Source organism: Engystomops pustulosus, chromosome 9 (assembly GCF_040894005.1).
Source record: "Engystomops pustulosus chromosome 9, aEngPut4.maternal, whole genome shotgun sequence".
Classification (NCBI taxonomy): Eukaryota; Metazoa; Chordata; class Amphibia; order Anura; family Leptodactylidae; genus Engystomops; species Engystomops pustulosus.
Window position 1 is genome coordinate 78,168,537 of NC_092419.1, and position 23,671 is coordinate 78,192,207.

Sequence of the window (23,671 nt, forward strand, 5' to 3'; positions counted from 1 at the left end):
TCCTGCACTGAGACTGACACAGCAGAGGACTAGAGACAGCCCAGCAGCTCAGCCCCAGAGGAGCAGAGGACCTGCTGGAGAAGCTCCACCTCTGCACCACAGCCCCAGAGGAGCAGAGGACCTGCTGCAGAAGCTTCACCTCTGCACCACAGCCCCAGAGGAGCAGAGGACCTGCTGGAGAAGCTTCACCTCTGCACCACAGCCCCAGAGGAGCAGAGGACCTGCTGGAGAAGCTCCACCTCTGCAACACAGCTCCAGAGGAGAAGAGGACCTGCTGGAGAAGCTTCACCTCTGCACCACAGCTCCAGAGGACCTGCTGGAGAAGCTCCACCTCTGCACCACAGCTCCAGAGGAGAAGAGGACCTGCTGGAGAAGCTTCACCTCTGCACCACAGCCCCAGAGGAGAAGAGGACCTGCTGAAGAAGCTCCACCTCTGCACCACAGCCCCAGAGAAGAGGAGGACCTGCTGGAGAAGCTCCACCTCTGCACCACAGCCTGATCCCCAGGAGGTCTCCACATCCACCACACAGGAGGTTCCTTCCTGCCCCTCCATTACCATCCAGGTGCCTGAACCCTGCAGCCACAAACAGATGACTGGGTGCAGTTACTCAGAGTTGTGAGTAGACCTTATTGTTAGTAAGGAGTTTGCAAGAAAATACTGAGAGTATTAAGTGCACCAACTTTACAGAAATCGCGCCATCATCCACGGCAACAGGGCCCCAACGATTGGACTGTGTAATAGCTGCTAATAGCTGCAGCATAAGAGTATAATCTGTGCAGGTAGAGAGTGCGTGTTATTACCTGCAGAGTGTGTGATAGTGACAGGTGTCATTTGTGTTGCGTTCTGATTTATCCCCTTTGTTGCTCACAGAGCTCATTATTTAAATGGACCCATCTGCACCATTATCCCAACCAGTACATTTTAGTAGAAAATCTGCATCTGTAAATATTTTATTCCTGTTTATGCTTTTCCCTGTTTGCATTCATTGCACTTGGCTCATCCCTAATTCCTTCCCTCACAATAAACCTGCCAAGTTGTTTTACCCTTACCTATTGTGAGTGTGTGTTCAGCTTAGGCAGGGGTTTCCCGAGTCAACCCCTGGCAGAAGAGGAACACCCTCCTGCTTACCTACAGAGCTTCAAGCAAGATTCGGGTGGAGGCACTGCGCCATATTGAGTTTGAAGTCACCATACACCCTTCCTGCAGAGGTAGGCCGGAAGGGGTGTTACATACCCTTAGTATGTAAATACAGAACCAGTATGGAGTCCAACACATAAGTACATTACTAGAACCGAGTTTCATACAGTAACACAGCACCAGGACCAATCCCTGGTCCCTGTAAACGTATATACAGGCAGTCCCCAGGTCACATACAAGATAGGTTCAAATTTGTATGCAAGTTAAAACTGTATATTTTATCATTGTACATCCAGACAAAAAATTTTTTTCCCCAGTGACAATTTTTTGCTTTAATGGGAATAAGGATTATCAATAAAGCTTCATTACAAACACCTTACAGCTGATCATTGCAGTTTGGTACTAAAGTAAAGCATCCAGAGAGCTTCACCAGAGGTCACAGTGAGCAGAGGGGTCTGTCTTTAACTAGGGGTCGTCTGTAAGTCGAGTGGCCTTAAGTAGGGGACCGCCTGTATAGTATCCCACATTATTTTACATATGTACATATGTAATTAGTCCGCTAATTTGCATGTCTACAGTACAATCATAATGAATGAATACATGCAGTATTCCCTACCCTATAAAAAAGTTTACTTTAATCACGTGAAGTCTTTATTTTTTTAAATAAAAAAACTTTAAATATATTTTACATCCACCTATGTCAATTTAAAGGGGTTATCCAGCAACAACAAGTTAGCCCCTGTCCACAAGATCAGTTATGGGACCCCCATGGATCATGAGAACAGGGGTAACCCAGATGAACAGAGCACCATGTTATTTCGTCTCTGTGGCGCGGATGGAGATAGCTGAGGCTGCTGATCTGGTTAGGGGCTAACTTGTTGTCACTGGAGAACCCTTTAATCTGTCTTTGTCAGATATCTGTGATTCCCACAGGTGATATCCACATATTTGTCACATCTTGTGATACGCCATAAATGTCTACAATGATAAACCCCATGCACCTTTTTCACGATGCAGAGCTACTAAGGGTGTATGAAGAGGGCTCATGGGGTGTCGTACAGAGTTGGGGATTGCAGCAAACATCCACCGCTAATACCCGCAATTGGTGCTAGTATTATCCCCTTGATCGCTGGCGGAGGCATTTAAAAGATGGCGGCGTCTGGGTGCCACCATTTTTGTTGAGATTGCTGCTCCTTCTGGCTTCTGGAGATATGTTACAATGCACCAGTGGTGCATTGAAATGATCAGATCATCTAGGTTTAAATAACTATAGATGGTCTAAAAAAATAGAAAAAATTCTTGTGATGTAATCATTGAGGCCCAGTCAATAAACACTGGACTAAGCAGCAAAGTGAAGTTTTACAGGTAACTACTGCTGTGTCTTTATAACCTCATTCACTTCCTGCACAGAATTTCTCCCGAAAATGAAAAACCCCTTACATATTAGAGCAGATTGTAAAAGCATGATACAAATTGTACTGTGATCTTAAATATTTCTTTAGCCATCTAAATGAAAGCATACAATCTATTCAGGTAATGCCTAACTACCAAACTTTCAAGCCCATCTTTTCAGGCAGACCTATCACATTCCCTGGAAATAGAGGAATCCAGCAAGTCGATCTCCAGGAAAAAAAAGTGACGTTAAAAATACAGTTAAAAACATAGTAGTTTATTCAATAACTTTAAAAACATGGATACAAGGAAGCGTATCCATACTGATTCTAGTCCCGGCTCAGCTCTCCACTCCACCTTCAGCTGCTACAGGAACGAAGGGTGAGCCGATTTTATCCATTTTTTCTATTTTCTCTTTCACAATCGCTAACTGTGTATAATCTTCGCTTTCTTTTTTCTAATCCTCCACTGATTTGTCCCCTGCAGGTTTCTCTGCAGACTGATGCACCCTGGTTTCAGTGCATATCATTAGCCGCTGGTTCATTCAACATTATTTACCTATTTAATTGTTTTATCCCCTAAAGAATGACTGGACCATCGTACATGTCACCTTCTGGGTCTCTCCTTCATACTCGTAGACCGTAAGCTCTTGAGAGCAGGGCCCTCACTCCTATTGTTTCATCTGATTATGTTTATACAGGCAGTACCCGGGTTACATACAACATAGGGACTGTAGGTTTGTTATTAAGTTGAATTTGTATGTAAGTCGGAACTGTATATTTTATCGTTGTAATCCCAGCCAGAACTTTTTTGGTCTCTGTGACAATTGGATTTCAAAAATGTTGGGTTGTTATAAGAACCAGGATTAACACTAAAGCTTCATTACAGACACCTGTGATAACTGTTACAGCTGATCATTGTAGCCTAGGACTAAAGTACAAGAAATTACCAATATCCAGAGGTCTGTTTGTAACTAGGGGTCGTATGTAAGTCGAGTGTTGTTAAGTAGGGGACCGCTTGTACTCTGTAATGTCTTGTTTTATTTGTATGTGTACCCCATGATCTGTTCAGCGCAGCGGAATATGATGGCGCTTTATAAATAAAGCTTTATTGTAATAGTTTGATTTATTCTAGATTGTTCTGGTTTTTTTCACCATAATGTTACTAACTGGCAGAGTTAATTTACATGTTTGAAACCTACACTCTCAGTGCATTGAAAAAGTCGCTTATTTGTGGATGTGAGGATGATTCTACATGACTTGTATAAAATTGCCACCTACACACACACACACACACACACAGTACTTTGTGGGCTAAACTAAAATTCTAAACTAAAATGATGATTCAGGCAGTGAATCATATTGCAATCTACTTTTCCAATAGGCAGATACATTTAAGGCCCCATCGGTAATTAGCACCTACTTACATTGACTTTGATTGGTTGAGCATCCAAGTGAAACATAAAGACAAGTGAGTGACAATCCCAACAGAGTTAGATGCAGGGCAGTAGGTAAATGGTTGGCATTGAGTGTCCTATCTTATTTTCTTATGCCCCTTTGGATGTGTATAAGTTGAAAGAACATGAAACTCACAGTGTCCACGATTGGCCTACAGAAAAGGCAAAGATTGTGTTTGGAGGAGCAATGCCATTGCCAATGCCCTTCAGACATTCCTATTAGAATGTTAAACCATATTTGAAGCCAGTCAGGGAGTCACTGGCTTCAATGCAGGTATCATGGTCACATTAAATGTTCTTTAGATTGTAATATAGTTACATAAATCATCTAGGGCAGATAGGAGTGTGAGAGTTTTCCATACATGGGCCCTACTTGAAGGGTTGAGAGGAGTAGCAACCGAGATTGCTATGATAAGGAAAGATCAAAGAGAAGTCAGATTGGAAGAAGGAGTCATACAGTACAAGTTAGAATGCCATATCTGTTTCCATGTGATACCAACCAGAACCAGTATGTCTCTACAGTTTATGTCCCCTTCATAATGTAAAAAAAACAACAAAATTAGTATAATTGCCCCAGAAACATCCCAAACTATAAACTTATCACATTAGTTAACCCCTGCTGTAAACACTGAATAAGATATTTATTAAAACCTTTTTTTTAATAAAAAATATTTTTTTAAAAATTATATATATATACTCGTGTATAAGCCAAGTTTTTCAGCACAAAAAATGTGCTGAAAAATGTCCCCTCGGCTTATACACAAGTCAATGGACTTAAAAAATAATAAACTTATATACCATGATGTTAGAGAAGACAGAAGACGGGCGCTGAAGCAAGAAGAGGAGCCAGGAAGACAGAAGACGAGTATATAAGTTTTTTTTTGTTTTTTTAAATTCTGGGCAGACTGTATACTACTGGGGGCAGGCTGGGCAGTGCTGTATACTACTGGGGGCAGGGCTGTATACTACTGGGGGCAGTGCTATATACTACTGGGGGCAGGCTGTATACTACTGGGGGCAGGCTGTATACTACTGGGGGCAAGCTGTATACTACTGGGGGCAAGCTGGGCAGGCTGTATACTACAGGGACAGGCTGTATACTACTGGGGGCAAGCTGGGCAGGCTGTATACTACTGGGGGCAAGCTGTATACTACTGGGGCAGGCTGTATACTACTGGGGGCAAGCTGTATACTACTGGGGGAAAGCTGGGCAGGCTGTATACTACTGGGGGCAGGCTGTATACTACTGGGGCAAGCTGTATGCTACTGGGGGCAAGCTGGGCAGGCTGTATACTACTGGGGGCAGGCTGTATACTACTGGGGACAAGCTGGGCAGGCTGTATACTACTGGGGGCAGGCTGTATACTACTGGGGGCAGGCTGTATACTACTGGGGGCAAGCTGGGCAGGCTGTATACTATAGGGGGCTGGCTGGCTATATACTGGGGGGGGGTCTGTGACCAATGCATTTCCCACCCTCAGCTTATACTCGAATCAATACGTTTTTCCAGTTTTTGGTGTTAAAATTAGGGGTCTCGGCTTATACTCGGGTTGGCTTCTGATTCTATTCCAGCATTTTTGTTTGTAAGGCCAATGTTTCGGCTCTTCGCGGACCTTGGTGAGACTAACCCATTTGCTATTGATGCACGACTGCTAAATAAATGGATAAATCTACATAAAGTTTTATTTATTTATTAAATATGGTATATGCTGTTGGTTGGTTGTGACACCGGGAGCGTTGGGCAAGGTAAGTATTAGTTATTTTTTTATGCAGCGCATCTAGAACTTTGGGTGCGGAGAACCACTTAACTGCCCTTATAACTTTTTGTTAATGCACCAACATGACTTTCTTTTCCAATGATATACAATGCTGATATCCAAGAATGAAAATTGAGTGAAAACATATAGAAAGGGTAGATGCCAAAAAAGGTTAGGAAGCAATCTTACAGAATCTATGAATTTATGCTTATTTACTGGAACAGAAGACATGATGGCCGGGTGATGTGAAACTAGTGACGTTACCAGTGCCCCCTGTGGCCCGGCCAGATGTGTCAGCAAACCTAACGGATGCCACAATGATGGTACTAGCTGCCAAAGCAGGGTAACTATGCTTTGTACTTGTGTGTCTAAACAGTGCACAATGTGCAATGGGTAACAATACACAAAAGTACTGTTGGAACGTGCTTAACAAAAAATACTATAAAGATACAAATTCTATATTTAATCTGCACAGCCAGAACGTCCAGATCCAGAAAAGACGACTTTTATAGAACAGTAAACCAGACCCAGAGGACATGTAACATCTACTTGTAAAAGGTTTATCATTAATATAGACCAGATCTCATTAGATGATATCAGTAAACGAGCACAGACTAATTACCCATCCAGTACTTCTTATTCCTACCTTGTAATAACACTGCCAGTGAATGTTTCAGTGAGAAAGAGGCCCTAAGCATTTTCTGGATATATCCTTTAAAGCAGGGGTCTCAACCTCGCGGCCCTCAGGACAATAGTTTGCGGCCCCTACCTCAATATCAAAGTTTAATGTTAGTACGGCCCAGGGCCTAGGTCACGTGCCCCAGATCTTTTGTCATAAGCCCTGAATCTTCCCTGTAGGGCATCTTTCCCCATGTGTCCCGCTGTAGGATATCTTTCCCAATTCTCATCCATTTCTTCCGGACACAAATAGGAATGATTTCTGTAGTACAGCACTAAACTTAAAAGTTCTGTGCTCTACTACAGAGACCAAGCTGCTGTATACAGCGCGGCCGGGGGCTCAATGGGAGATGACGTTCCCACATTGCGCAATTTAGTGACGTCACCGCACCAGGCCCTGCTGACTGAGGAGAGAGGTGAATATGTGTGTTTGTCTTTTTAATTCATCAGTGTTTGGGGGCATTCCTAAGGCTATTTTTGAGTGTGGGAGGGGAGCTATTACGAAATAAGTGTGGCTGTTTTTAAGTGTGGGGGAGGGACCTATTTCTAAGTGTGGGGGGGGGCTCTTACTAAGTGTGTGGGGGATATTTCTCTGGAGGGGCTGCTACCTGTGGGGCAGCTATCACTATGTGTGGGGGACTATTACTATGTGTGTGGAGGCTATTACTATGTGTATGGACGCTTTTACTAAGTGTGTAGAGGCTATAACTAAGTGTGTGGGTAGGCTATTACCGTGTGGGGGCTATTACTGTAAGAGCTTTTCTTGTAGAAAACCTGATGCTGCCCAGTCTCACCCAATTGTTACCTCCAGCTGCCCCTGGGTAAATTGAGTTTGAGACCCCTGCTTAAAAGAAACACTTGAGTCACAGCTAGTTCATTGAATTAAACTTTGTGCAGGGACTGAAGGGAGGAGCATGACTCCAGGTTCGAGCAAGGTTCTAGGAACATATTGAAAATTAGACATACTTCTCCCTTCAGGCCCTGCACCATGCTTTATTGAGTGAATTAGCTTTGACTGGAGTGTTTTTTTAAAGGGAGCCTGTCACCAGGGACCTCAATTTCACTAAAGACAGGTTGCAAATATGCCTTTCTACTTTCTCTAAGCATTTGTGTTACAAAAGAATTGTGTGTTGTAACGTACCTTGCACCCTGACAGAATTCTCTGTGTAGTTCTAGGGGTTGGGCTTTGGTATGGATGCATTTCAAAAAACAACACATAGCCTGTCTGTGTTGCAGACTGCTCAGCTCTTGGCCCCACCTTTGTGCTCCTGTACAGCTCCTCCCACCCCTATGTCAGCTCACCAGGCTGTGACCTCTGTGAAGGAGCAGGAGAGAGGAGCTGTACAGGAGCACAAAGGTGAGGGCTGAGAGCTGAGCAGTCTGCAGAACAGACAAGTCACATGTTGTTTTTTGAAATGCATCCAAACCAAAGCCCAGCCCCTAGGACTACACAGATGATTCTGTCAGGCTGCAAGGTAAGTTATAACACACAATTATATTGTAATGCAAATGCTTAGAGAAAACAGAAAGGCATATTTGTAATCTAGCTGTAATGGGATTCTGTAACCTGTCTTCGGTGAAAATGAGGTCCGTGGCGACAGGTTCCATTTAAGAGTTAGGAATTGAGAGCTCCGTTTACTATTGCTACTTCCTCCATTAATGATGTCATCATGCAATAACTCTTCCGACCAAACGGATCACCTAATTTACTATACATGATAAAGATATGAATATAAATGAATGTAGCCACTAGTTTTAAGCCAACCAATTTTTAAGTTATTTTTTCATTTCATCTTGGTGCTATGAAAAGGAAACAGCCTTATAGCGGATAGACCTCTGCTACCAAGGAAAAAGAACTTCAAATGTGAATCTTATATGTTCAAACTGAGGTCCCCACCATTCTTTGTGTCATCATGCTTGTGTCAACACTAATCAGCAGATTTATTATCTAGTTTTTCAGTCTGACAGCTTTTCGGATAATTATTTCCGAATGTAGTGGTCATGATATGGTGCAATGCCTCTCGACCTACAATAGGTTTCGGAAATGTTCATTGCTGCTTTAAAGAACCAATTGTAGGTTTTGATTTTTTTTTTTATTTCATCTGAACTGCATAAATTATCAACTCTCTTTACTAACCCATCCTGTGTCCTCCACCCATCTGTTATCCGGAAAACACCAGATACCAAGCTCCAGGCTTCTCTGCAGTCACTTTCACCTTGGACTTTTAAAATATAAGATAGCGGCTAACGGTTGGTTTAAGCAGCAGCATCTTTATTTATTAAATTATTGTATTCTGTTACCTTATAAAGAATGGCTGGACCATTATTCAAGCTCTTATATCTATTGTGCCACCTGCTCCCCCCCTCATCCTCATAGACTGTAAGTTCTTGCGTCAGCCCCTCATCCTCATAGTCTGTAAGCTCTTGCGAACAGGGCCCTCACTCCTGCTGTTCCATGTGACTGTGTACTCTTTAATGTATTATTTTTTTAAGTATATGTCCCCTATGATTTGTAAAGTGCTACAGAATATGATGGTGCCATATAAATAAAGTTATCATTATTATATTAGATAAGTAAGTTCTCTAGATCTAAAAATGTACCCATATGAATGGATAGATGCTCCCTGTATTTTTACAGGATAAAATAGTAAAGTGTTCTCAGCCAACCTAAAGATTTCTAATTGCTCCGGATAATAAGTTATTTTTTGGATATCAATTTTGTGATCTATGCAAAAGCACCTCCTCTGTATCGCTTTAAAGGAAACCTACCACTTGAAATGGTAGGTGTAAGCTGCAAATACCGAGCACCAGCTCAGGGGGAGCTGGTGCCGGAGCTTACTTTAGTTTATTGGCTTTGAGGGGTGTATTTTCACACCATGTGCCTTCTAGTATCTGCATTTGTTACCAACACCATAGAAGCACCAACTAATAAAAGAAAAACCAACACAGAAATTGCAGCACTAACTACAACCCCAGGAGCACAAGAAGAAATACTGCAGCCAGACATAATACACAGTTTAGACAATAAATACAAGCCCTAGATCATACAATTAATAATGTAGACCCCTGACCACACAATATTAATGCAAACCCCAGTCCATTATAATTAATAATAATACAGACTCTACATCACATGATTATTACGGTAATAATGCCTGCCCCACACCAGAGAATAAATGCAGACCACAGAACAGGCAAAATTTATGGAGGGCACAGGTGAGCCACAAAATCCAAAGAGACGCCATAGCAGAGCAGATAAATATGATATGTATGCAACCAGCATCAGGACCGCAGAACAGAACAGGAGAGGTCCAGTGAGTGATGAATACTTACCAAATGTACTCACACGCTCCTGCACCAATGAGCACTTACATCAGTCATGGAAACAGCCATTTGTTACTTGTGTTGCCATTGCCAGGTTGGAAAGTGCTAAACACCTGCGGTCCACAGGTTGTGCTTAGGAAGCTGGCCAAATCTACTGACACTGTCTAATATTAATCAAATTTGGTAGATTTGGTGGATTTAGGGAAAACAAAATTCTTAATATTAAACTTTAGCAGATATGTGAGGTTGCTTGTCACCTATGGTACAATAATGCGTTTTATAAAGAAAATTACGGAGGTGTTATACTGACTTAACATTTGTAGATTCTGAATACCCCATTTACTGCAGCCTATCCATTCCAGATGGAGAATAGGCAGCATCACTTAGGGTCCCAGATAGACTTTGTTCATTGCCCCTTTTACATTTTGTCTTTCCATTCTGTCAATTAACCTTGCATTATATTGTGTTCCGATTTCATACATTTCACTCACCGAAGAGCCTGGATCCAGACAGTCTGTGTTCACCAGCATTGGTGCAGCACCAGCCTGTAGGCAACAGAGAGAGCACATTAAACACACATCATAAATATAATACAATAAAAGGTAATGCCAGTGACATTAGTATATAAAGTTATAACTTATTTGAAGTTAAAATTTAGGTTAAAAATAATTTTTGGATCAGGTAAGGGAATTTCACACATTGGCCCACATTTATCAAAACTAGTGCAAACTGCTCTAAGTGTAGTTACTGTGCAGAGTGCCCTGATTAATCAAAACTGGCACACAGTCATTCTAGTGCAAAAGTCAGACAGTCTGGGCACCCAAAGCATACATTCTATTGCGAATATTGGAGATACAGCTCTGGCGTGTCTTAGAGGCACAGAGTACGGAAACAGATCTAACTATTTAATCGCAACTGATTCGCAATGACCTGGTGGCCTCTGGGGACACAAAAGGTTTTTATCTCTTTAGTCTACAAGAGGCTGTTGAGCTATTACTGTAAATATCTTATCACAACACGTCAAAGGAAAATGGGAGGAGGATGTTCATAGTATCATAGTATGTAAGGTTGGAATAAGCTTCAAGTCCAACCTTTAAATAGCATTGGCCCACTAGGGGTGCGCAGTGGTCATCTTTGCTGGAAGGGACCCCTATGTTATCACTGTATGATGCCTACAGGTTATCTCAGCTATTTTTATACATGGGCTATACAGAACTCCCAGCTGGCTACACAAAGTGGGGTGTAGAGTTAATGATAACTGCCCAACGTGTGGGATTGAGGGGGCACATTTACTGCATATAATGTGGGAGTGCCAGAAATTGGGTTCTTATTGGAAGGAAGTTTTAGCTTGGTTCTAGGAATGTCTGCTAACTTTAGACGTCAGCGCATGTCCCGCATCTTCAGATGTTGTTGCAGACACCCGGGGACCCTAGGGAGAAGGAAGATGAGGTTTATTACCGCATTTCCCATGTCCACTCCTCACAGCATCCAAGTAAGAGGAGCATTGCCACCGGCTCTATAAACTCTAAAGGTCTAAAGGGGTTAATCAGAGCTTCTGTTGATGAGACCCAGTACAGCTCTCATCAACATCAGCCTTCACAGGGGGTCATTTTCCACTGTAACTCTTATAGATGCCCCAGTTACAGGGCAAAATTTGGAAAATAAAAAAAGTAAAATAATAAAAAAAAAAATTTCAATGTCCCACATAGTGTATATACATACTATAAATTACTTTTAACTCCAAGTAAAACTTAAAATTAACTAACTAGTCTAACTAGCCCTGTGTGTCCTGAAAAAAACATGCAAAACATTTTAAATTAGCTTGCAAAAAAAAGAAGTTATGGCCCTTAAACCACCACTTACAAAAATTAACTAAAAATGCCCTGGTCATAAGGAGACACGGTGTAAACCTACCGGCTTCCCCCATAGTGTGTGTTCTGGGCCTCCTAGGTGAAGAAGACCTGACGAATCCAGTCTCTATAAGCAGTGGCAGAAATTTGTACCAAGCCCTGAAAGCTAAAACTGGTTGCCCCCTTCTGCACCCACAGTGGAGGAATACATCTCTAGAATGAACACCATTAAAAAAGTAGAGAAAGGAGTATATTGTAAGAACAAAGTTTTGGAAAAATGTTTAAAAGGTGTGGGGTCCATGCGTGGACAATTATTCTTTCCCTGATCCGTAGCCTGTTATATTCCTTTGTGTAATTTGAATATTCTCTTGTCAGAATGCTGTTGCCTTAGGCGTTTTTTTGTTTGGCCTGTAAGTGGAAGAGGTTGGTTTTTGGAAGGGTGTTTATATATTTGTAAAATAAAAAAAATTCATTAAAAATGTAAAAAAGAATAAACTCTCCACGACGATATTATTTTACAACCAGTTCTTAATAAACTGAGTTGAACTTGAACCTCAAAGGGGTGTACTCAGGATAACAAAATAATACCGTATATACTCGAGTATAAGCCGACCCGAGTATAAGCCGAGACCCCTAATTTTACCACCAAAAACTGGGAAAACCTATTGACTCGAGTATAAGCCGAAGGTGGGAAATGCATTGGTCACAGACCCCCCCCCCCAGTATATAGCCAGCCAGCCCCCTATAATATACAGCACTGCCCCCAGTAGTATACAGCACTGCCCCCAGTAGTATACAGCACTGCCCCCAGAAGTATACAGCACTGCCCCCAGTAGTATACAGCACTGCCCCCAGTAGTATACAGCCTGCCCCCATTAGTATACAGCCTGCCCCAGCCTGCCCCCAGTAGTATACAGCACAGCCCAGAATAAAAAAATAAACTTAGAAATACTGAAGCAGCACTCCGTAAATGTGTTTTTATTCCACCTTCATGATGCGACGTTTCGTCTATTCAATCAAGACATTTTCAATGCTTGAAAATGTCTTGATTGAATAGACGAAACGTCGCATCATGAAGGTGGAATAAAAACACATTTACGGAGTGCTGCTTCAGTATTTCTTCTTTCCTGGATACAAGGGCTCTTAGTGGACCCTGTTGTGAAGACCTGCACATGAGTTTTTCTCTCCCCAACGCGGTGCTGCTCCTTATCTTCCGTTTTTTTGAAAAAATAAACTTATATACTCACCCTCCGGTGGCCCCGATGCGCAGCGCTGCTCCCCCGATGTCATCGCGGCTCCTCTTCTGGCTTCCCGGCTGCTCTTCTTGCTTCAGCGTGCTGGGCGCCGCCATCGTTTTTTCCCGGGCGGCGCCTAGTATGACGCGCCGCGGCTGACATCATACTAGGCGCCGCCCGCGAGAAGAACATGGCGGCGCCCAGCACGCTGAAGCAAGAAGAGCAGCCGGGAAGCCAGAAGAGGAGCCGGGAAGCCAGAAGAGGAGCCGCAATGATATCGGGGGAGCAGCGCTGCGCATCGGGGCCACTGGAGGGTGAGTATATAAGTTTATTATTTTTAGTCCATTTTTAATAAATTTTTGGTAGTATTGACTCGTGTATAAGCCGAGGGGACGTTTTTCAGCACATTTTTTGTGCTGAAAAACTCGGCTTATACACGAGTATATATGGTACATTCTCTAATTCACTGTTATTAATAAAAATGCAGCATTTCACAGATATAATTCCAACATATCTCTATCAGTACAGGTGTGCACAATTTCCTGGTGTATAGAGCAAGCAGCATACACAGATTTACTCTAAAAGCTACATATTAGATAAGATCTTTATAGCAAGGGAAGGAGGCATGTAACAGAGGCCGACTGTGTGTGTTATAGTTGAGTTTAATGGAGGGCCATTGTGTGTTATATCCATCTGAGGGATCTCATCATCATTTCTCTTTTTCTATGTGTCAGATACTAGTAGAATGTTCAGAAGGTAAATGAAAGTGTAGAAAACCTGTGCCATGATATTCTGACCACATTGTCAGCACAGAGGAATCGTAACGTTCATGCTTATAGAGTCCTCCACCCACTGCTCATCACTGAGTTATAGGAGCTAAAACAGCAATAAAGCTGAGTAAAATTGTAAAGTAAGGGGTTTAAAATTATCTGTATTGTGAAGACATCACTATGTATTTATAATATGAGATCTTTCTTTCATGGGTTAATCAGTTTAAGCAGGAATTCCTAAGGTTATTTCTTCTCGATCTGTCTTCTAGATTGACAACTTTAGCTCACTATTTCCTTGACTTATTTTAGCAGAAGATGTTTTGAGCATATCCATATCTTTCTCAATTTTGATAAAGATCTTAAAGATCTACGGCAGAATTACAATTTTTAACCAAAACATTGTCATTAGCAAGTTTCTATTATGGAAGTAGGAAAAAGGTGCAAAAAGGCGCAAATTGTGCCAAATGTAAGGAACAAAATGGTCAATTGACAGATTTAAAGGACAGATAACATAATTGTAGATGTTTATACTCACCTCCCCGTTCCGTCCCCATTGCCAATAACATTCTTTTTTCATCAATACGAATTGCCGGATTGCATAGATAAAGCTTTATTACCTATGCAAATGGGCCTAAGGAGCTCTGTTGAGCACCTCATAGCTCCGCCAGTAAATAAATTGTGCCTTACCCCCCCGGCCAATTGGCATGCCCACACAATGTTGATAGTGACATCACTGATGAGACAGATGAGAGATGATGAGATCCATGAGATGCATATGACACAAAATTCTCAGTTCTGCTATCTAAGCCATAACATACACTTTCAGGTCTGCTGTGCCTCCCTCCCTTGGATAAAGACCTTATCTTCCTATATCCTCTGGATTTATTCTCCTCACACTGTTGCTTGCCGACAGGAAGTCTGTATGTGTGTGAGCTCGTGTTGGAATGCAATGGGAGGGGCTGATGCAGAGAGGAGCTGCAGGGTCTACAGGGTCAGACAGGAGAACAATCTGTCCTGCCCCACCCTACACTTCTGGTTGTATACACCAGGGCTGATAGAGACCGGTTGTAATTATATGTGTGAAATGTTGTATTTTTGGTAATAGCAGTAAATTAGAGAATGTGTTATTTTGTTATCCTGAGTATATCTAAGAATATTGTCTTTGTGGGAATACCCCTTTAATGATCCCAATGTTTTTTTTTAATGAATACATTCATAATAATAATAATTTTGCACTTCAAAGAAGCCTAGTGAGAACACGGCCTTAGACGTTTGCAGCAGTAGACAAAATTGACATTGAAATGCATCTAATGTAGATGTTAGACTAGGATTTAGACTGCATTCTTTTTCTATAATTTTCAATATACAGTTTTTCTGGAAAACAGATTTACGTCAAGAAAGTCTTGTATGTAAATCTCCACTTTGAAGTCCCCGGAGTTTCCTGTTTTATGTAAATTAATTTCATAATGAAAACGGACGCAACCTTCTTATCCTTTGTTAATAAATGTATCCGCATATGAACGTGACAAAGGTTGTACAGTGGATCACATGGTAGGGGCCACATAGACCATGTATACGGTAATGTCAAAGTTATCCCATTTAAACACAATAATAGGGGAGAATATGTGCAACAGTAAGGAAGTGTATGGGACGCCTTCATGCAACCTAAAAGTTGTCAAGTTGTTGGTCCCCACTGTTTCTCCCTGATATCATATGATATATATCATATAAGCCTCATACAGGAGGCTTTGATAGTGTTCATGGGAATGAAACTAAAGAAAAATTTTAAAAAAATCTGTTTTTTTTTTTGGGGGGGAGTGTTCATGTGCATCATAGATAATACTTGTAAGATGGCTTTCTGTAGAAATTTTGCACATTTAAGGTAGGTTTACACCCTTACGGTCCACGGTCAGGATTTTCATGCAGACATGCTGTGGAAGAGAAAAATCCAGGTCACTCAACACTAATATGACAACCAGAAACACCTCACACTATACTCAGTTTTCACTTACTGTTCAGTTATGCTTGATAACAAAAGAGGGAACAAATAAGGCACATATTACTATGGCACCCCGGCACCATAGCATACATGGATGTTATTTGCTATGGCCATGAAGTAATGATTGCTGGTAAGTAATTTGTTTTATTTCTTATTGTGTAAAATATACACATATACACACCATTGCCAGTCTCTGGGGGACGTAGCTTGCGGCCGTACGTATGTCACCCTACAGACCTGCAAATGCAGCCTAACTCCATCATCCAACATTTAGGATGCGTTCACATGATGCATTTGCATGTATGAAACACATGGCACACGCTTTGTGCAAAATACATCATTAGACGCATGTGAGTTTTGATCAAAACACGTCATAAGCACCCATGTTTTTACTTTCAAAACCCATGCAAAATGGTAAACATGCATATCCTTATACTGCACCACTGTGGGGCAATATGCAATAGAATTTCAGACTTTGCCTGGGGCAATGGACCTTCTTTACAGGATGTATGGCTACCAGACACCTACTTCTAAGACATTTGAGTCAGAGCAAACCCAGCGATTTGTCAAGCATTCAGCCTCTGCAAAAAGGTTGAGAGCCTGACTGATCTGAGAAGTCTATTCAGAATTGTCCTGTTAAGATGGAAAGCTATTCGGCCTAAGTTTAGTTTATGATTAGGAACATCATGCCATGTCATCATTTAATACATATGACAGACACTACAAGTATCTACTACTTTATAATGCAGCTGCCATATATCATAACTAGAGATGAGCAAGCACTAAAATGCTCGAGTGCTCGTTATTCGATACAAACTTTTCCCGATGCTCGAGTGCTCGTCTCGAATAACGAACCCCATTAAAGTCAATGGGAGACCCGAGCATTTTTTCACTGAAAGAAAACATTTAAAGAACAGTGCAGAAAAACACATGACAGATGTTTCCTGATGTTTTCCTTGTAAGAACACATTGAAATAACACTATTCTTCACATTGCAGGTGTTCGCGCGTGTCTTCCGTTAAGTTAGGAGATGTGAGCGCACATCTGGAATGTGAAGAATAGTGTTCTTTCAATGTGTTCTGCACTTAAATGCTCCTGTGTTCACTGTTTTCACTGTTTTTATTCTATTCTTCACTTTGCAGGTGTTCGAGCATGTCTTCCGTTAAGTATGGAGATGTGCGCGCACATCTGCAATGTGAAGAATAGAATGAAAACATTAAAAACAGTGAACACAGAACCATTTAAGTGCAGAACACATTGAAAGAACACTATTCTTTACATTCCAGATTTTCGCGTACATCTCCTAACTTAGCGGAAGACACGCGCGAACACCTGCAATGTGAAGAATAGTGTTATTACAAGGAAAACATCTGTAAATATGTGTAATGTGTTATTCTTCACTGTAAACACTGTTCTTCACTGTCTTTTATTAATATAATGCTCGAACTCGAGCCGGCGAGATACTCATCCGAGCAACGAGCCGGTCCGAGTATGCTAATACTCGACCGAGCAGTATACTCAGACGAGTATACTTGCTCATCTCTAATCATAACATTTCATAACATTTACTGCTATGTCCTAAATAGCAGGGTGATGGTAAGGCAATATGTAACTTCTATTACATTAGTGTCATGTGTGAACTGTAGCTGGTTAGATGGAAGAATGCCTATTAAACCTGTCCCTGTTATCCTTTGCAAACTATATTGTAACTACTCTCAGGCTGCACCAATTCTCTGGAATGCCCTACCCCCGTCTATCAGACTAATATTCAATTCGCAAAGCTTCAAACGTGCTCTCTAAACCCTTATTTAGGCAGGCCTTATAAAATGGCTGGACCTTTATACAAGCTCTTATACCTTTTGTGTCACCCCCTTCTTCCTCATAGACTGTAAGCTCTTGCGAGCAGGGGCCTCATTCCTATTGTTCCATATGACTGTTATTAATTTCTAATGTCTTATTTATTTGTCTATGTTCCCCATAATCTGTAATGAGCTACGGAATTTGATGGCGCTATATAAATAAAAATAATTATTATTTTGTGCTTGGACCTTGCCATGGGGAATAAATCCCATACAACACTTTAAGGAACTTGACATGTGTATCTTAAATGTATGTACCATAATCTTCAGCATTTTTTCATAAGGGTGCTAGTCATAAGGAAAAAATATGGTGCACACACCCAGAGCAGTGCAGGGAGCGCCAGATTCATGAACACCGTGCACCACAATTCATGAATCGAGCGCACCCTGAACACTTCTCAGGCATTGTTTTTGATAAATGTGGTCCATTATCAATGGAATGGGGTGGCAGTGAGTCCACCCCATGGTACTACTACTACTAGTCCTAGATTAATGTAATTTTAATTATTTGGTTGTATAAAACTTTCTATACTTATTCATTTATCTAGCAGATAAATACAATCTTATAAGAACAAGTTTGTCCCAATGGGGAAGGGTAAATCAGAGTTTACAACTGTCTGCCCTGAACCTCAGGGATTAGAAGAGGCTCAACATTTCCTGGAGGGCTCTGGTAAGTAATAGTGCTTATCCTGAGAAGGCAGACATGTCCTGTGCCTGGAGGATTTTACTGCAAAGTAGCTTTCCTGTGGGAAGTGTTATGGAAAGGGCACATACAGAAACACATATTATTAACATATTTAACTTTATATCAATCAGGTAAGTTTTGGAGATCCCTAACAGTACAACAAGAAGCCCTGGTTGAGATACCCTGTTTCCTCGAAAATAAGACAGTGTCTTATATTAATTTTTGCTCCTAAACAGGCGCTAGGTCTTATTTTTAGGGGATTTCTTATATTTCCATGAAAAATAATTCACATTTATTGTTGGACAAAAAAAAAATCAACTTCTCTGACATACTTATAACTCTCCAAACTTATGTCATGCTGATTTTCTTGTGACTCCATTTCTGTTGGAAACATTGTCCCCAATCTCTCATGTCTAGCAAGAGCACTTTCCTTAAATGATCCCCTTCTTGTCAGCACTTCTTGTCCAGGTAGCTGCTTGTATCACATTTGCAGTGCAACAGTCAGAGATTTTATCCCATGAATTCTTCCCCATGTCACAACCTCTTGTGGTATCTAAATGATCTACTAATACTAATGTATGGCGTGGGGGGGAGCAGCGGCAATGGCTTCCACTAGGTCTTATTTTCAGGGGAGGCCTTAGATTTCTAAGCTTGAACAAAATTCTACTAGGTCTTATTTTCGGGGGATGTCCTATTTTAGGGGAAACAGGGTAGTACTGAGAATTCTCTTAGAAAATAAATCGGTAAATGCATTTACATGCATAAGTGTCCACGATGTATTTCAAGATAATATCTGCTTTAATTACAATAAATATAACAGAATCATTTAATAATACAATGTAAAGAAAAATGTTAAAGTCTATGTATAACAATTACAGATGGGTATTTAATGGTGGCCGCCATTTCTATTGGTTAACCCTTTAGCTTTTTAAAATGAAAAATAATGAATTGAATAATATTAAATACTTACCGTAAATACAAAAGACTAAAAGATACTTGATGCTTTATTTTTAATTATGATTTAATTATCAATTAATGATTCAGTTATGTATGGTAAAGTTATATAGAGGTGATATCGGATATGAAAGCAGATGTGAACATGGTCTAAGAATCTCTCATTACAGTACTGGATACAGTATCAGCACTAGGTCTCATTGCACAGTGTCTAGGGAAACAGCATGTGGAGGAGCCCATAAATCTTCAAAAGCTGTCGGCCAGAGATATTCCTCTGTGTAAGCCTCTCATCTATGTACTCCAGTAAAGAATATGCAAATAAGTTTTCTAGGGTAGTTAAATAAAAAAAAATACCTTACCTTAAATGAGGCAACTCCTTCTACATAAATGTCTGACTTTCATGAAGCCTAGTGACATGACATAGGATCATAGCTAAACCAGTATTATAAGAATGGAGCAATAGTTTTATTTTTCCCACCCTGGACAACTTGATAGCAGGATGCATGGCTATTACGACTCCTGTCTGGGCAAAAAGGTGGGCTGCCGGGGCAATGGACTCCTTTAGGACCTATGTCCATGGCCTCTTACTTGTTACAAGATGTAATAACATTGAAACAGCTCTGTTCAAAGTTGAGTATATGTTTTAAAGACAACTTAGACATGTCTGGTGGTGCCTTATATCTCTACAAAACAGAGGACCAGATGTTGAATTTGATAAAATGGAAGGGAAACTTAACAGTACCCCAAATGCAAAAGATAATTAGCCAAACCTTCCAAAATAGTTTGATTCCAAGTGATACTCCCAATCAGTTATTCCCACCTTAGGGTCCAAGCACACCTTAGGTCCGGGCACGCTGGAGAGGACGAGAAGTTAGCGCTACTTGCCCCTCCCCTCTCCATAGAGAATAGTGGTGAACGGCTGTTCTTATGGCCAAAAATAGAGCACGCTCTATCTTTTTTGCACGTTGTGCTCACCGTACCAAGCCCAGTTGCCATAGACAAATTTGCGGCCGTTATTACACCCCCTATGCATTCATGTGCATGGGCCCTTAGACTGCTGCTATGGAACAAAATAAATAAATACATTTATGAGGCATTCTCTGCAAAGGAGCAATGGGGGTGTCATAGCTTTGCATATACACTATTTATACCAATGTAATCTTTAGTGACCATGTATACGTCTTGCTGTTTTCACAATTCTCTGTACAGCTGACCATATAGTAGATTTATTCCATCAATGAATACACATCAATCAGGTCCACATCCCCCACCCTTCTCTTGGATGTAGCCTCAGGCTCTTGTATAAACTGCAGTTTTCTGCTTCACTTAGTCAATCTCCCATGACTAGACAATCAATATTCAGATATTGAGCTCTGCTCTGGGTGTGGAGTCCCTAGGGCAAGCTTTCCATAAAACAAAGAACCTTCATTATATGACCTCATGCCCAACCCAATGCTATTATTATGATTAATAAATCACCCTGCGGCCACTTGGAAAGTACCACAAAATATTTTGCTCTAACAAAATTAACGTAAAAGAGAAAAATGCAATGCCAAAAAAAAAGGAATGTACGGACAACACAATGGGGAACATTTACTAAGGGCTGTGTGCAAGTTTTCTCTCAGAATTTGTACCACCAGGATGAAAATGAGCCTGAGGAGCTTCGGGATCCATTAACACCTATGGAGCCTGGAGCCCCTCAGGCTCATTTGCCTACAGAGCATCATCCTGCTGGTAGATACCCTTTAAGAAGTGTTTGCACTACAATTGTGTTGCAAGCCCTATGTTAAAGGGGCACCTAACAAAAGTTGGTGAACTCTGTCGCGGCAGTGCAGGGGGCGCCAGATTCATGAAGAACGTGCACCAGAAATCCAGAATCTGGCGCACAGGCAAACTACATTTAGTGCAGGTTGTACTACTCTTAGTAAATGTTCCCCAACGTTTTCGGTATTATACACAAATATTCCAATATATCTTCCCAGTGGAACAATCTTAAGACCTGAGGAAAATAATCAAATAACTTGTATATGCTGAAACCATAAAACCACTACAATCTATGCAACTATGCAACTATGCAAACCAAGCGGTTTATGCTGTATAAGAATCAGAGAAAAAATAATTTCATAGGCTTTGGAGTGGACTTTAAGCTAATACAACCTGTTTTTATGGGATTATTCCAGTAATCACAACTTACGGTATATCCATTGAATACAACTTAAAATATCCATTTTATCATGTCTGAACCCCCATAAATCATTACAACAGAGCTGTATAGTCTGCCTATATGAATGAGGCAATATGCCAATTCTCCATTCATTCCAATAAGACGGTGGAAGACCAAATTTTTTTGGATGTTACATAAATCTGCCTTTGAGGTTTGAGTAGATGTCATTTGCAGGAATATTGCATTGTAATGGGCCCTTAGATGTCTTTGTGTGACCCTAAATCAGTGGTAAATGCCCCAACAGAGGTTAAGGTTAGATCTGGACTCTTGGCATCTACCCAAATAGAGGAATAAGAAAACGTTTGAACTCTAAGAACCTGCCCGCATGGAGGTATAGGAGGAAGTTTAGTTTCTGTCCAAACAGCAATCCAGAAGTAGATTTTGGAAGGTAGAAGTCTCTAAATTGGCAGAAGCCAGATAGGGAAACATTCCCAATTCACCAGGCAATGGTACTGTACCAATTCTGTATGTGCTAATAAGCCATACAAGAGATAATACATTGGAAGTCAATGTTGTACACATTTCTCAGGGTATCTACAGAAATCCTTCCTACACAAGTTACACTTGCTGACAACTTATCCTACATTAGCTGTGTGTTATAAAACAGTTCAGTATTTTGTCCAGTGTTCAGTCTAGTACTGCCTTGATACCCATGGATAACAAATACCGGCTGCCCCGGTATTATGTACAATATAGGTTGTTTAGGTTTGTACTTAAGTTGAATTTGTATGTAAGTTGGAACTGGTATATTTTATGAATGGAACTTCAGACAAAATATTTTTTGTCCCTGTGACAATTACATTTTCAAAGTTTTGTGAAGGAACCATGGATTATCAATTGCAGCCTGGGACTAAAGTAAAGCATCTAAAGAATTTCACCAGAGGTCCGTCTGTAACTAGAGGTCATCTGTAAGTCAGGTGTCCATACAGAGAACCTGTAGACTTAAACAATCAGGTCCTAAATAACCTGAGATAGGTCCAATGAATCATATTCAGCTGTCCAGCTTATTCATGAGTGTCAGGCACAGTCACACCCCCCAGTGCTTGACTGACAGCCTGTATAATGATGTAACACTCCTGGTGTTGGCGCCCCCTGCAGTCTGAGTGTGTATGAGATACTCCTAAACACCTGACTGACAGCCTGTATAATGGTGTGACACTCCTCTATGTGCTTTCTGGTGCTGGCGGCCACACCCCCTGCAGCTTGTGTATATGAGATACTCCTATACATATGAATGACAGCTGTTAAAATGATGTGACACTCCACTATGTGCTTCCTGGTCCTAGTGGCCATGCCCCCTGCAGCCTGTGTGTATGACATACCCCTATACACATGGCTGCATTCTGTAGCAGTTGTAACAGCCTAACAGACTGTTAGGCCTCTTTCACACATGCGTTGCAGATCTCGTCAGAGTCTGTTCGAGAGCAATAAGGGTCAGTAAAAAACGGACATTTTTCATCAGAGAGACATTTTTCAAATAGTTTTCAGAGTTTGTTCAGGGTCTCAGTTTTTCACACACTTTTGGAGTTTTCAATGCATTTTCACAGTCATGCTCGTTGACTCATGACTGTGGTCTATCTTTTCTATGGCAATTGATAATTGAAAAACGCATTTCATTTGCATGTGTCTCAGAGTGCAATGTGTTTTAGATGGTTCTCCATAGAGTTGCATGGTGCCTTTTTCAGCATGTGACTTTAACGCAGGTTAATAAAAACGTGTGTGTGTATGTGAAAAAAATTGCAAGTGAGACAATACCCACTGAATACAATGGGGCACATTTACTTTCCCAGTCCCTCGCAGTTCCCAAAAGTGCATTGTCCGACCACAATGCACTCTGCCGTGATTCACTAAGATCGTGCGCCTGATATCCTGCATGTGTCGCTTCACCGATCAGGTCCGCCATCTTCCTGCCGCTGTATGTAAGTGCATTGGTTGCGACACAATTTTATCTTAAATCCTGCGCTCGGTCCGAATCAGCCGGATTGTCAGACAGCCCGCCCCCCGATTTCTGTGGCATGGAAGCCAGCGCCGCTGCACCTAAATCCGATCACGTGCGACACAATCCCCTTCTAAATCCCTGTCCCAGTGGCGCAAATTCGAAAACGATAAACAGTAAGGCGGAAATGGGATCCGCGGACCCAGTAAATAAGCCCCAATGTGTTGGAGTGCAATGTAATTTCTGCACATCATGAAAAACGTGAAAAACGCAAGTGTGAAAGGGGCCTTGCTCCTATACACTACTTATGTAGCTATGAGTAAGTGCCCCTAATTCATAATGCTTCATTTTGATGGTATATTTCATTTAAAAGTCTTATTTTCTTTTCCTTGTTCATCCTCTGCAGCACCAGTT

The 23,671-nt window shown here is 41.2% G+C and overlaps 1 protein-coding gene across 5 annotated transcripts in view; it reads right to left on the reverse strand.

Annotated features, from left to right (window-relative positions):
- The window catches only part of DLG3 (discs large MAGUK scaffold protein 3), a 178,696-nt gene that overhangs the window by 67,936 nt on the left and 87,089 nt on the right, over positions 1 to 23,671 (reverse strand). For all 5 annotated transcript variants that reach the window (XM_072125899.1, XM_072125898.1, XM_072125902.1 and 2 more), the window contains one exon: positions 10,237 to 10,290. In XM_072125899.1, the coding sequence (XP_071982000.1) occupies positions 10,237 to 10,290 (54 nt within the window). The remainder of the gene's footprint in view (positions 1 to 10,236; positions 10,291 to 23,671) is intronic.